Source organism: Macaca fascicularis, chromosome 3 (assembly GCF_037993035.2).
Source record: "Macaca fascicularis isolate 582-1 chromosome 3, T2T-MFA8v1.1".
NCBI lineage: Eukaryota > Metazoa > Chordata > Mammalia > Primates > Cercopithecidae > Macaca > Macaca fascicularis.
Genome location: NC_088377.1, coordinates 1,613,980 through 1,627,918, shown reverse-complemented (window position 1 = coordinate 1,627,918; position 13,939 = coordinate 1,613,980). Strand labels below are relative to the sequence as shown.

Below are 13,939 nucleotides of genomic sequence, written 5' to 3'. Positions count from 1 at the left end.
GTGCAGGGGTGTAGTGAGGTGTGGGACGTGCGGAGTGAATGGAGGTCCGTGTGCTCGTGTGGGTGGTGTGCGGGGGTGTGGCGAGGCGTGGGGCTGGAGTCAGCCGGTTGTCCGGACTTTTGGTTTTCTGGCTGTAAAATGCACGTGCCAGGATAGTTGTGAGGTGCATGCTCCCTCGTGCATGGAGCATGGTTCCACAGTGCTGTGGACAGAGGAGCCCTCGATAAATGCCAGCCGTGAGCATCGGGAGCTGGCATGAGAGCAGCTTTGAGAGCCTGGGTCGTTCAGGGCGAGGAGGCTGTGAGCCAAGGAGGAAACTCGCTACTTGATGTGTCCTGGGTGGTTCAGGGCGAGCGAGGCCATGGGGAGCGCAGGCTGTGAGCCAGGGAGGAAATGCTACTCGACCATTAGGAGGAAGTGGCGTGCTCCTCGAACATGCTGGTACTAGGTTTGAAAACCAATACTAGCAGCAAAAATGACTCCGTGTCCATACCCTAGTTTTTAGAAGTTGATAAATACCCCCTCTAAAAATGAGTTTTAAAAGCACAGGAATTTATTAGAGAAACACTTTCATCAAATACGTGAAAAAAATCATTCTCACTGAAAATGGAAGTAATAAGAAATCAAGCAGCATTAAGGATTGTGTGGTTTGGAAATTGTGATATGGGTCTCCCTTGATTGTTTTGAACAGCTTTGTTGAGATGTAATTCACATTCTGTGCAATTCACTCGAAGTGTACAATCCAGTGGTTTTCAGTATATTCAAAAATCTGTGCCACCACCATCCCCGTTGACTGTGGAACATTTCATCACTCCAGAGGGAAGCCCTTCTGCCACCCTCCCTCCCTCCAGTCCTGGCCACTGTTCATCTCCTGGGGTCCCTCTTCCGAGCTTCCATACAAATTAAACCATGTCACGTGTGGTCCTTTCCCTTCTTCCCCTCAGCATGTGGTTTCCGGGTTCGTCCGTGTTGCACACTGTCCCAGGGCTTTATTCCTTGCTGTCACTGAATAATACCCCACCGGGTGGAGACACCACACTGTGTTTGTCGATTCAGCAGTTGGTGGACTTCTGAGCAGTGTCCACCTTTTAGCTGTGATGAACGGTGCTGCTGTGAACACTTGCGTACAAGTTTCAATGTGGACGTGTCTTCATTTCTCTTGGGTATATACCTAAGGTAGAATCACTGGGACTATGGTAGCTGTGTTTACTCATTTGAGCAACCACCAGCCTGCTTTCCCAAGTGTCTACACCATCTCACATCCCTTCCCGCAGCCTTGAGAGTTCCGATTTCACCACATTTTGCCATCACTTGTTTTTACCTGACTTTTTGATTCCAGCCCAACTTGGGTGTAAAACAGTATCTCGTGGTTTTCATTTGCATTTTCGTGATGACTGATAATGTTGAACATCTTTTTTGTGTGTGTTTTTGTTGGCAATTTGTATTTCTACCTTGGAGAAATGTCTATTCCGATTCTTGCCCACTTTTAGTTGGATTATTGTCTTTTTGTTGTTGAGTTATGAGTTCTTTACATCGTCTAGATGGAAGTGCTTCCTCACATATATGATTCGCAAATATTTTCTCCCATTCTGTGAGTTGTCATTTCACTTTCTTGATGGTATCCTTTGAAGCACAAACTTTTAAAAGCACAAAACTTTTAAATTTCTATGAAGTCCAATTTATTTTTCTTTTGTCACTTGGGTTTTTGCTGTCATATATAAGAAGCCTTTGGCAAATCCAAGGTTATGAAAAAGAAAACCTTCAAAAGGTTTTTTATTTTAGCTCTTATGTTTAATATATTAAATATATTTTTAATATTTTAAATATGTATTTATATAATAATATAATATGTATTATATTACATATATTATATTATACAATTACATATTACATAATTGTATATTATATATTGTATGTATTGTATATTATACATATTATATATTATGTATTTATTATATAATATATATTAATATAATATATTTAAATAAAAATTTTAATAGCTGCATGTGGTGTGAAGTAAGGATCCAGCTTCGCCCTTTTGCGTGTGTCTGTTCCGTTGACCCAGCACCGTTTGTTGAAGGCTGCTCTTTCCTCATTGAACAGTTTCGACATTCTTGGCAAACATGAGTTGCCTGTAGGTTTATGAGTTTATTCCAGAACCCTCAGTTCACTGCATCGATGCATGTGTCTGTCCTTGCGCCACTCCCACACTGCCCTGTTACCATCACTTTGTAGTAAGTTTTAAAATTGGGAGTGTGAGTCCTTCAGCTGTGTTCCAATCCAGTCCTATGAACAAACTAGATGGCAGATGAAACTGAAAATTTCCTAGAAAGGTGCAAACTACTCAAACTGATTCAACAAGAAATAGACAATGTGAATAGATCTATAACAAGTGAAGAGGTTGAATTAGTAATCCAAAAACACCCTTAAAGAAAAGCCAAGGACCAGAGAGCTTCCCAGCTAAATTCTACCAAGCATTTAAATAATTAAAACCAATTCTCACAAACTCTTTCAGAAGACTAGGAGAGTGGGAAGCACTTCCCAGTTCATTTTATGAGACCAGTATTACTCTGATACCATAATCAGACAAAGACATTGCCAAAAAAAGAAAATTGCAGACTCATTTATCTTATGAATATGGACACAGAAATCCTTGGTAGACTACTAGTAAATAAAATCCAGCAACATATAAAAAAAATTCACCATGACTAAGTGGGATTTATCCCAGGAATTCAAGGTTGGTTTAACACTTGAAAATCAATGTAATACATTATATCAATAGAATAAAAAATTAAAAACACCCAATCATCTCAGTAGATGCAGAGAAAGTATTTGGCACAATTCAACACTGTTCATGAAAACACTCAACAAGCTGATAATGAGCATCTGTGACAAAGCCCACAGCTGACACCATGCTTGTGGTGAAGGAGCAAATGCTTTCCTCCTCAGATCAGGAGCAAGACAAGGACGTTCCCTATTGCCCCTTCTATTTAACATTGTACTGGAAGTTCTAGCCAGGAAAGTTAGGCAAGAAGAAATAAAAGACATCCAGATTGGAAAGGAACAAGTAAAACTGTATTTTTAGAGGCCAGATCTTATATATGTGTATCTTATATATGAGCTATATATCATGTATCATATATATCATATATCATATATATCGTATATCATATATATATTTAAAAGTAAAAGTTTCTTCTAAAAAGTTTTTTATTGTTCCTCTAAAAATACAGTTTTTTCTAAGCAATCCACAAAAAAACTATTAGAACTAATAAATGAGCTCAGAAAGGTTGCAGGGTGTAAGATCAATATAGAAAAATCTATTGTATTTATTTATACTTGCAATGAACAATCCAAAAATGACATTAAGAAAGAAAAATCTGTTTACAACAGCTTCAACAAGAACTTATACTCTGAAAACTACAAAACAGCATTGAAAGTAATTAAGGAAGATCTAAATAAATGGAAAGTTATCCCGTGTTCATGGATTGGAAGATAGAATACTTCCTAAATCGACTAGAGTCCACACAACTCCTGCTGGAATCCCCACTGGCTACAGAAATTGTCAAAAGTGACCCCAATACTTAAATTGAATTTCGGGGAACCCAGAATGGCCAAAGCAATCTTGGAGAAGAAAAAAATCGGGGACCCCTTGGCTCTTGAAGTTCTTAGTGTCTTTGAAAATATCTGCTTTGTTTTGGGTAGAGTGTGGATGGCTCCCTTATTGGCTCTTGAAGTTCTTAGAGTCTTTGGAAATATCTGCTTTGTTTTGGGTAGAGTGTGGATGGCTCCCTTAGAGCCTACAGAGCACATTGAGATCTTTTGTTTTGCCTTAGTGAACTTTATAACATCAAGCAGGAGATGTCGGTGAGCCTCACTGCCCCGCTGTGCTCCACCCACCGGCCCTCCTTGCTGCAGCATTCAGGAGAAGACAGACGCAGTGTCTTCTGCCAACCTCCTCGGACTGGGAGGCGTAACAAGACTTTGAAGGCGTGCCAGGAATAACACCCACACGGAGCCCCAGGGGACATGGATCGAGGTCTGAAAAGCATTTCTTCCCACCCTCTGCCGAGTCACCTGCACTGCCAGAGGTGGAGCTGGCATAGGGAGTTTGCCAAAAGACATCAGGAAGAAACCTCTATTTTCTCTACAAACATCCGATTGAGAACATTTCAAACCTGCATTGACGTTGATAGGATGATCAGAAAATGCTCATACACACCTTCCATTCAACTCACAAGCAAACACTTGCCACATTTTTCCCAGGCGCTCCCTTTCTCTCCATCCATATCCACACACACACATATCCACGCACACAGGTATCCATGTGTGTGCACACACAAGAATAACTACATGCACCTCCACGTGTGTACATATCTGCACACATCCATGATGCATATCCATGTGTGCACATGTACATACCCATGCACACATTCACGCATGCTCGTCTGTTTGCACACACAATCCACATGCAATCCACGCACACAGATAGCCACGCATGCATGTATCCATAGCCACACATCCATGTACACGCACACATGTGTGCTCCTGCATATCCACAAGCAAGTACAGACACTCGCTGAGGTGAGCCACAGCATCTCCACCCATTGCCCTGTAGATGCACTTCTGTGTGCATATCCCAGGAACAAGGACATTCTTCCACAGAACCACAGTGTCATCATCACGCCTGAGAAGTTTACAATAATTCTGTCCATGCTCCCGTGAACCGGCCGTCTCCAGATGCACTCCATAATGTCCTTTGCCCCACTGGCCTGCGTGTCTTTTGGGCAGTCCCAGAGCCGTCAGGGACCACGTGTTGCATTAGTGTCCTGCTCTGTAGTCTGTTGACTCTGGAGCAGCCCTGCCTGCCGCCACCGCCCCACCGCCTTCTTCCTGACATGGGTGTGTCTGGGAGTCCAGCTGGGTTTCTGTGGGGGTGTCTGTCCCGCAGCCTGGACTTACCCACCTGCCTGCTCGTGTTTAGATGCAGACTTTTTTTTTTTTTTTTTTTTTTTTTTGAGACGGAGTCTCGCTCTGTAGCCCAGGCTGGAGTGCAGTGGCGTGATCTCGGCTCACTGCAAGCTCCGCCTCCCGGGTTCCCGCCATTCTCCTGCCTCAGCCTCCCGAGTAGCTGGGACTACAGGCGCCCGCCACCACGCCCAGTTAATTTTTTGTATTTTTAGTAGAGACGGGGTTTCACCGTGTTAGCCAGGATGGTCTCGATCTCCTGACCTCGTGATCTGCCCATCTTGGCCTCCCAAAGTGCTGGGATTACAGGCTTGAGCCACCGCGCCCGGCCTAGATGCAGGCTTTGTGGAGAACCACAGCAGGGGTCCATGTGGCCTCCTTGTGGCCTCCTGTCAGGGGTAGAGGTGGCAGCTGTCCCTGGGAAGATGCCTCAAATGTCTTTTCCCTGCGACGCTTTGATCCTCATGCTGCTCCTGCCTCAGGCCCCGCTGCCCGGCTCATGACCCTTCACCAGTGATCCATCTCCCGTGTCTCTGGCGGCCTTCCCAAGGGTGGGCCGTGGGGGTGCGGTGGAGGTTGCACCAAGCCCAAGGGGAGGACCTGGCTCTCGTGGGCTTCCAGCTGCCGCCGGCCAGGTGCGGGAAGAGGCAGGCTGCCCGCTGAGTGCCAGGCTGTGCTTGGCATTAATTTAGGAGCCAAGAAGGCTCCCACCGCTCGTGATCACCCAGCGGAGGACTGGGGTTGAAGAGGTTGAAGAACTCAGGCTCCCCACCTGGTGGTCCCCAGGCTCTGCCGAGCGGTCAGAGGGACACCAGAGCCTGGGGAGGGACACGGCTGAGTCCAGGAATGTACATCCAGGGAAGAGCTAAGAGAAGCCTTGTCATGGAATTGGGGGACAGAAGCCTCCACTCTGCCCCACCGTGGAGGAGACAATGGGCTTATGGGGCACCCTGAGCACTGAGCAGAGGGGGAAAGAGGCTGTAAGCGGGGGGTAGACGTTAGACAGGGTGTTGTCATGCCCCCTCTGCCTCCATAGGTCTTCAGGTCCATGTGATGTTCGGTGACAGGGGAGCGCCCTCCAGGGACCTGGACCTGGGCCCAGCCACCTGGCCCTCTCACTGTGCGGCCACCTCCAGCCACTGAATCTGCAGATGGCGGCAGCTGGTCATGCCGCTGGCCGGGTTGTGCCCGGTCCAGGTCTGGTGAGAGGTCCTGGCCGAGCAACGGAGCCTTCAGGGGGCACTTGCAGAGCTTCTGGCCTTTTATCATTGCGGTTTGAAAAAGTAGCCACAAGATACAGAGTCCAGGAAGCACATTCAGAGACTTTAGACAATCATAAACTAGTTGCGCCACAGAAAGATGAAAAGTCATGTTTTCATTTCAAAAGGGCTGGAGACGTGTCCACGGCATCCAAACCTTGACTGGCTGTGCCCGCCTGGGGGGTGTGCCCATGGGCAGTGGGTACTGGGACCTCAGGGCCCAGGTTTCCCTCTGTGGACTCTCCAGGAGCCCTGCCTGGGCCTGCCCTTGGACAGTCTCTGGTCCCTGGGGAAGGAGGGGAGGAAGGCCACACCTGAGGGGTCTCTGCAGGACATTCTGGGCTCAGGCGGGTACCTGGGGGCAAGGACAGGGAGGGAACGAAGGGGGTGGCTCAGGTGGGGGCTGCCCTGCTCCCTCATCTCTGTCGTCCTCCGCCAGCCTCCAGGGCTGATGTGTGGGAGGCCCATGGGGAGGGAGCCCAGAGCCACCCGCCACAGGCTGAGGCCTAGAGTGGCCACGAGTAGGAGGAGCACTTCTGACAATTGAACAGCCCGGAGCCTCGAAGCTACGGTTGGGGCCTTCAGCCCGGAAATGGGCCCCCCTCTTTACCCCCTGACGAACCAATTTCCCCTGTTCACATGTGGGTGTTTGTGCCTTTTTTAAAAAAGAAAATAAAAGATCACACTATTTAGGAATCCAAACCAGACAGACCAACAAGACAGGACAAACCCTGGCTCGGGGCAGGTGAAGGCAGTGGGAAGAGGCTTCCTGGAGACCAGATGGGGTGCGGGGAGTGGGGAGGCCCAGTTCTTGGCGCCTGTGTTCATGGTGGGCGGAGTCTCCCTTGGCGTCTGAAACGGCCACCGGTGCATATGACCTCCCCCTGCATCTCAGGCCTCCCTCCCGCTGTGCCCACCCTGCACCCTGCTGCCAGCTGCTTCAGCGTTCAGAGCCCGTGACTGGCGTGGCAGTGGCGAGCCCTCGATGGCTGTGTGGATGCCAGAGGCTGAGGGAGGACACCCGCTCCGTGGTGGGACAGCACGCCCGGGTCCACCAAGACCAGGTGGACGCTGAGGCTCCGGGGCCTCGTGGCTGCTCCAGTGGCCCCGTCACCTCAGGAGACAGGGCCCGACTCTGCAGGACGGCACCGGTGGGGGACGGCAGGTCCTCTAAGGGGTGTAGGGTTCTGAGCTGTTCGCCTCAGGACCCTCAGGAGCGGGCAGGTCGTGATAACAGGAGTGGCTGCATGTGGGCAGCCCATGGCTACAGCTTCCAACAGGCATTTCTAGTGCCCTGGCCAGATGGCCGGCCAGCAGGGGCCATGGTGCCGCCGCACTGTAGCCTAGCAACAGAGGAGATCCATTTTCTCATCAGGTTAGCCGGGGAGTAGAGCACGGAGTCAACCCAAGTCTCTCCACGCGGAGTGGGACAGGCTGTGATGATGCCCAACACAGCAGCTGGGTCAGCTTGGCTTCCAGGAAGGGAGCCCCTTGGCCCACCTGTTGTCATAATTGAGAGCCAGAGAAAGGGGCCCCACGGGCTCCGGGGCCCTGGGGACGCAGCTGGGTGGCTGTGTTGTGTGGTGCCGCCTTTCCGGGATCCCCGGGATTGTTGAGCCATGCTCTTCCCCAGCTCCCCGCTGGCCTTCGCGGGGATGATGTGCTTGTCTGCGTGGGGTTTGCTGAGGGAGTTTGTGGTTAACATTCCCTTGTTGAGTTGAATGAGGACCCCGTGTTCTGTGCTCAGCCCAGGAACACTCAGAGGGGAAGGTGGTGGGATTCGAAGGCTGCTTCCTCTGCGAAGTCAGACTGGGAAGGTCGATCTCAGGCCTCAAGGCAATAGGGTGGAAGGACTTTAGACTGGGGCACTCTCCTGTGTCACCCAGGTCCCGCGCACCCCCAGGGAGGGGTCTCACCTGTCTTGTTGGCTCTGCTCTGTCGAGAGCCGTGGACTCTCTTCCTCCTTAGCTTGGGTCATCCCATGTGAGCTCCATCATGGGCCTCCCAGCTGCCCATCAGAGCCAAGCGGTTCCTCAAGGTCCTTCATGATGACATGTGTCCTCCGTCTCTAGCAGGCCTGAGGCCTCACTCACCCCAGGAGGGGCCAAGTAGCTGCAGGGAAACTGCCAACCGCTGCTCCCTGTGCCTCAGCTTCTCCGCTCCCTCCACCAAGGGGAAGAGGCTGCGCCGAAACCCTGGTCCGCGCCGAAACCCTGGTCCGCGCTGCTCATGGTGCCGTCTGGGCTCACAGACTCCTGGAACAAGCCATAGTCAGGCCCTTTACACGGAGCTGGGCAGGGGCCGAGGAGACCTGGATTCCTGGCCATGCTGTTGGAGGACTTGGGTGACACCAGGGTGCTTTCTGAGAGCGCAAGTACATGGTGAGTGTCCTTGCCTGTATGTGTGTGCAAGTATGTGTGTGTGTGTGCACATGTGTGAGTGGTCATGTGAGCATGCGTGGCAGAGCTGAGTATGCATATGCCGTGTGTGTGTGACGTGTGAGCATGTATGTACGTGTGTGGGCTTGTGCATGTGAGTATTCACACATGACGTATGGCATAGCTGAGCATGCATTGCATGTGTTCATGTGTGAGCAGGAGTGAGCATACATAGATGTGTGCATATGTGGGTGTTCGTGTGTGAGCGTGTGTGTATACACACATGTGTGTGATGACATGTAGGAGGCTCATGTAGTAGCCACCCTTGCCAGGTGCTTCCTGGTGGGAACCAGATCCCAGGGGCTGAGCTGGGGGGCCGTGGCAGAGCTGCACTAGGATTTCCAAGAGGTGAAATGTGTGATGCTGTGGAGGTGCTTGGAGGTGAGGGAACCCCGATGGGGGACAGGAGGCTCTCAAAGCACTTGGAGGTGGAGGAGTCCTGGACAATGGACAGGAAGGGTGGGGTCAGGAGTGCAGTGGGCAGGTGAAGGTTGGAGGGAGCTGGGCACCCTGCAGATGGCTGGGTGGGTGCTCAGTGCGATGGGGCTGCCACCATCCTCCAAGTGTGGCCCCGAGGGCCAGAGCTGCTGTCCCTCCATCGCCGGGTGTAATCAGTTCCTTGTGCCTGGCTCTGCCCAGGAGCTGTATGTGGGGGGTGTGAATGACCCTCTGAGCACAGAGCCTTTGGGATGGGGCTGGGGGCGTCCCCACCCTGACAGTGTGGCAGGGCATCCCCCACAAGTGGAGCCCAGAGTTCCCTCCCCGAGAAGTGCTGGGCGAGGAGGGGGCGGTCTCTGGAATTTCTGTTCGGAGACTTTTCGGAGGCGTGTTTAAGCATAAAATCACATCAGCGGCAGTCAGTTTTCAAGCAAAGAGACTATTCTCTGGCAGTGTGGGGATTAGTTTGGGGAGCAAGGCCTCGCCGAGACGCAGGTGTTTGCTTGTGGAATGCCTGCGCCTGCCCTCGAGAGGGATGTGGCGCTCAGCTGCTTGAAACGAGGCCGGGTCCCAGGCAGCCCAGCCCTGCCCTGTGGGAGCAATCAGCCGCTGGCTGTAGCATGTCCTGACCTGGGGACAGCTGGGGACAGGTTGTGAGGCTGTTTCATCACAGCTGCTCTCACATCTACTGACCCCAGCCCTGGGGGAGGGTGGCTGCGAACCCAGCCACACAACCTGGAGGAGGCAGGGTGACAAGGGACTCCAGCTGGGGGAGCGGGCGTACAGAGTGCTGCAGCGGGGGGGATGGATTGTGGGGTGAACACTGTGGGTATGTGCGTGTGAGGATGGGAGAGCGGGCATGCACAGTGCTGGAGGGGGGGATGGATTGTGGGGTGAACACTGTGGGTATGTGCGTGTGAGGATGTACACATGTGTGAACATGTGTGTGACAGCACGTGTGTGCGTGTGAGTGCACGTGTGTGAGTGAGCATGCCTGTGTAGACTGTCTGGATTCCATCTGGCTCCACCTCTTCTGGACTCCGTGATCTTGAGCAGGGTCCCCAGGCTCATGCCTCAGTTTTCTTCATCTGTGAAATGGGCTGATGGCCGGGCTGCACACAAATCCTCAGAGGGCGTAAGGCACACTCAGCACCCACTGCTGTGCCCGGGCAACTGGTGGGGGCACAGCAGCCACTCACATGCCATTCACAGCCCTGTGGGTTACTCACTGCCTGGAATGTTCCAGTCTAATCGGATCCTTTTGTTGACGGGGAGACTGAGGCCGGGAAGGAGGATGCATTCCTGCCCTGGTCCCAGGCTCCACCTCTGCTGGGTCTCCTGGGCAGAAGGTCAGGAAGGGCTGAAAGGGACACAGTCCAAGACAAGTAAAGCCCCAGCTTCGAGGGGAGGCACAGTGGCTCTGAGGGGGTTTGAGCCCCCCGAGACCCTCCCCGGGATGCTTAACGACTTGGGCAGCCATTGCAACAGTGGAATTGGCACTGCAGCAAGCTGAGCATTTTTTCAGTTCCAAGTTTCCTACAGCACAATGGCTCCGGGCCAGGCACCTCTGGGCGTTCCAGGCCAGAGGGGGAGCAGGGGCTGGGGGCCGCTGCCTCAGTGCTTCTGGGATGGGGTCCTGGCCTGGAACCCCAGTCTGGAGACTCAGCAGCCCTGCCCGGGCAGAGCCGAGCGGAGCACATGGGGAACCCCGCGGACACTGCACACACTGCCCCTCTGTCCTCACGGAGCCTGGGGCTGCTGCAGGGCCGTGGGAAAGAAGTTGAAAATCCTTGGGTGCTGGAACCCTCCGGTGCTGGGCACCTTGATTCCAAGGCTGGTGCCTTCTTTCCTTCTGCAAGAGTGAGGGGTGGGAGACAGAACCGGCCAGAGGCTGGGAAGCCTGCATAGGGGAGGGCAGGAGGGCGGGAGCCTGGCTAGCCCCACCTCCAGGCACAAAGGCCCTCCCGCCGCCCTCGGCTCCAGCGGCACAGCCCCGATGGCTCCCGACCCCAGCGGCTGCCGCGTCCTGCTGCTGCTCTTCTGCTGCCTGGCAGCTGCTCAGGCCGACCTGCTGAACCTGAACTGGCTTTGGTTCAATAATAAGGACACCAGCCAAGCAGCTACCACGATCCCTGAGCCCCAGGGGCTCCTGCCTGTGCAGCCCACAGCAGACACCACCACGCACGTGGTCTCCCAGGATGGTTCCACGGAGCCAGCGACAGCCCCTGGCAGCCCTGAGCCACCCTCAGAGCTGCTGGAGGACAGCCAGGGCACCCCCACTTCTGCCGAGAGCCCGGACATGCCAGAGGAGAACATTGCCGGTGTGGGAGCCAAGATCCTGAACGTGGCCCAAGGCATCCGGAGCTTTGTCCAGCTGTGGAATGACACTGTCCCCACTGAGAGCTTGGCCCGGGCGGAAACGCGGGTTGTCGAGGCTCCTGTGGGCACCCTCGCCCTCCCTGGGCCTTCCAGCACCCCCCGGGAGAATGGGACCACTCTGTGGCCCAGCAGTGGCGCTCCCAGCTCTCCGGGCACCCACACGACCGAGGCTGGCACCCTGCCTGCACCCACCCCATCGCCTCCCTCCCTGGGCAGGCCCCGGGCACCACTCACGGGGCCCTCAGTGCCACCACCATCCTCAGGTAGAGCTTCTCTCTCCTCCTCGCTGGGCGGGGCCCCTGCCTGGGGAAGCCTGCAGGACCCGGACAGCCGAGGACTCTCGCCCACCGCAGCCGCTCCCAGCCAGCAGCTCCAACGCCCTGACGTCCGCCTGCGCACACCACTTCTGCACCCCCTGGTGACGGGCTCCCTGGGCGTGCACGCAGCCCCCTCTGCCTTCTCCTCTGGGCTCCCGGGCGCACCGTCTCAGGTCGCAGTTACCACTTTAATCGGGGACAGCGGTGCTTGGGTCTCCCACGCGGCTAACTCTGCGGGGCTGGGTCTTGCTAATAACTCTGCCCTGCTCGGGGCTGACCCTGAGGCCCCTGCCGGTCGCTGCCTGCCCCTGCCGCCCTCCCTGCCGGTCTGTGGCCGCCTGGGCATCTCGCGCTCCTGGCTGCCCAACCACCTCCACCATGAGAGCGGCGAGCAGGTGCAGGCTGCAGCGCAGGTGTGGGGGGGCCTGCTGCGGACGCACTGCCACCCCTTCCTCGCCTGGTTCTTCTGCCTGCTCCTGGCCCCACCGTGCGGCAGGGTCCCACTGCCCGCCCCGCCACCCTGCCGCCAATTCTGCGAGGCCCTGCAGGACACGTGCTGGAGCCGCCTGAGCGGGGGCTGGCTGCCTGTCGCCTGTGCCTCGCTCCCAGCCCAGGAGGACGGGTACTGTGTGTTCATTGGGCCGGCTGCAGGTAACTGGCCGGCCCCGCTCTCCCCACCCTTTCCTTTTTGCCTTGCCAGGTAAGCGTGGTCAGGGCTGACGTGAGCCTGGTACAGGTTCCCCCAACACTGAGTCTCTACGGTCAGGGGCCCATGGCCCTCGGGAGGCGGGAGAGCTGGGAGTAAGGCATCCTGTGCGGGGAGGAGGCCGACGTCTGGACGGGAAGAGGGTGGATGAACCACAGCCGATGTGTCCAGGCGTTGCCTGGGCCTGGGGCTTCCTGGGCATTTTAGCACATTTAGTCCTCAGCAAGGTCCCGAGATACCCTGCCAAGCCCTGAGTCACAGAGGGGAAACTGAAGCGTGGGGCAGTGGCGTGACTCACCCCGGGGAGCCGAGATTCCCACTCAGGTGCGGCTGCATCGACCTTGCCCCGGTCACTAAGCTGCACAGTTCGACCCGCTTCCTGGGAGCCTTAGCGTGCTCAGGCCAAGGGTGCTGCCGTGTGGGCGGTGCAGAGACCCTCACCAGGGTGGGGACCAGGGAGGTCCGCAGGGCCTGTCCTGAGAGGGAGCCTTTCATGTCCCCCCTCCCCATCATGAAGCACACAGCCTCCCTGCCACAGTGGGGGCCGCTCCTGGGCCCAGGGGACGTTGCCCCATCACCACGTGGCCTGGCCCTGTTGCTGGCCGGGCAGTTGGGGGGCAGGAAGAGGAGGGAAGGGGGAACCCTTTAACCTCCCAGGGGCAGGGGCAGCCCAGGAGGGACCCCAGCAGCTCCCTCCTCTGTGTCTGGGGGTAGACGGGGCCCCTGAGCTGTGCCTGCCCCATGCAGATTCTGCCTGCTGTGTGCACCGGCAGCCTTGGTCCAGAGGCCCCGTCCCCACAGGGCGAGGTGCTCTGTCCCCCCCATAGTGCCGAGGGGAGCAGCCTCGGTCTTTGCCCTGTGGGCTGGGACAGGGTTGGTGGGGATTAGCAGCTGTGCCGGACCTGGAGGTGGGGGTGCTGCGGTGGAAGTTCTGGCGGACGCCCACCTGCCAGGCTCCATCAGGGATGATGAGCTTGGTGATTCCCCTCGAGTTTCAGGCCAGTGACCATTTCTCTCAGCAAAGCCCAGAGCCACTGCAGACCCTGCGTGGGGCCCGGGGTGTGGCCGGGGGGCCACAGGCAGGGCGGGGCCAGGTGCTGACAACACGTGGTCCCAGGAGCAAAGCCCACGTGGGCTGGAATGGAGGGGCAGGCAGGAAGGGAGGGAGGGCTGCAGTGGGGCATGGCTGAGCCTGAGGCAGGTACAGGAACTGTGCTAGGGGGGCGTGGTGTGTGCAGGCGTGGAGGCCTTTGTGGATGCGCCCCGGAAGCGTAGGGCTGGAGCTCTCCTGTGGCAGGGGCTGTGCCCATGGCTGTTGGCATCTCGGGGCTTAGATGGTACCCCCAGGGCAGCTGGCACTGCCACAAGCAGTCAGATTCCTGGGTCCCACTCATGCTCCGTCCCTGGAACACCCAAATGCCAAGCAAGCACCAG

At 55.3% G+C, this 13,939-nt stretch overlaps 1 protein-coding gene across 8 annotated transcripts in view; it reads left to right on the top strand.

Moving 5' to 3' along the window:
- Positions 1-13,939, top strand: part of COL18A1 (collagen type XVIII alpha 1 chain) — a 105,357-nt gene that overhangs the window by 36,904 nt on the left and 54,514 nt on the right. For 4 of the 8 annotated variants that reach the window (XR_012431871.1, XR_012431870.1, XM_065541262.2 and 1 more), the window contains exon 1: positions 11,091-12,450. The exons of 2 other annotated variants lie outside the window; for them this stretch is intronic. Coding sequence is in view for 4 of the 6 variants with exons in the window: in XM_065541262.2 (XP_065397334.1) it covers positions 11,100-12,450 (1,351 nt within the window). In the remaining 2 variants the exon portion in view is untranslated. Of the gene's footprint in view, positions 1-11,090; positions 12,451-13,939 lie in introns of those variants that run through there. 2 more of the 8 variants (XM_065541264.2, XM_065541263.2) reach the window with 1 other exon arrangement.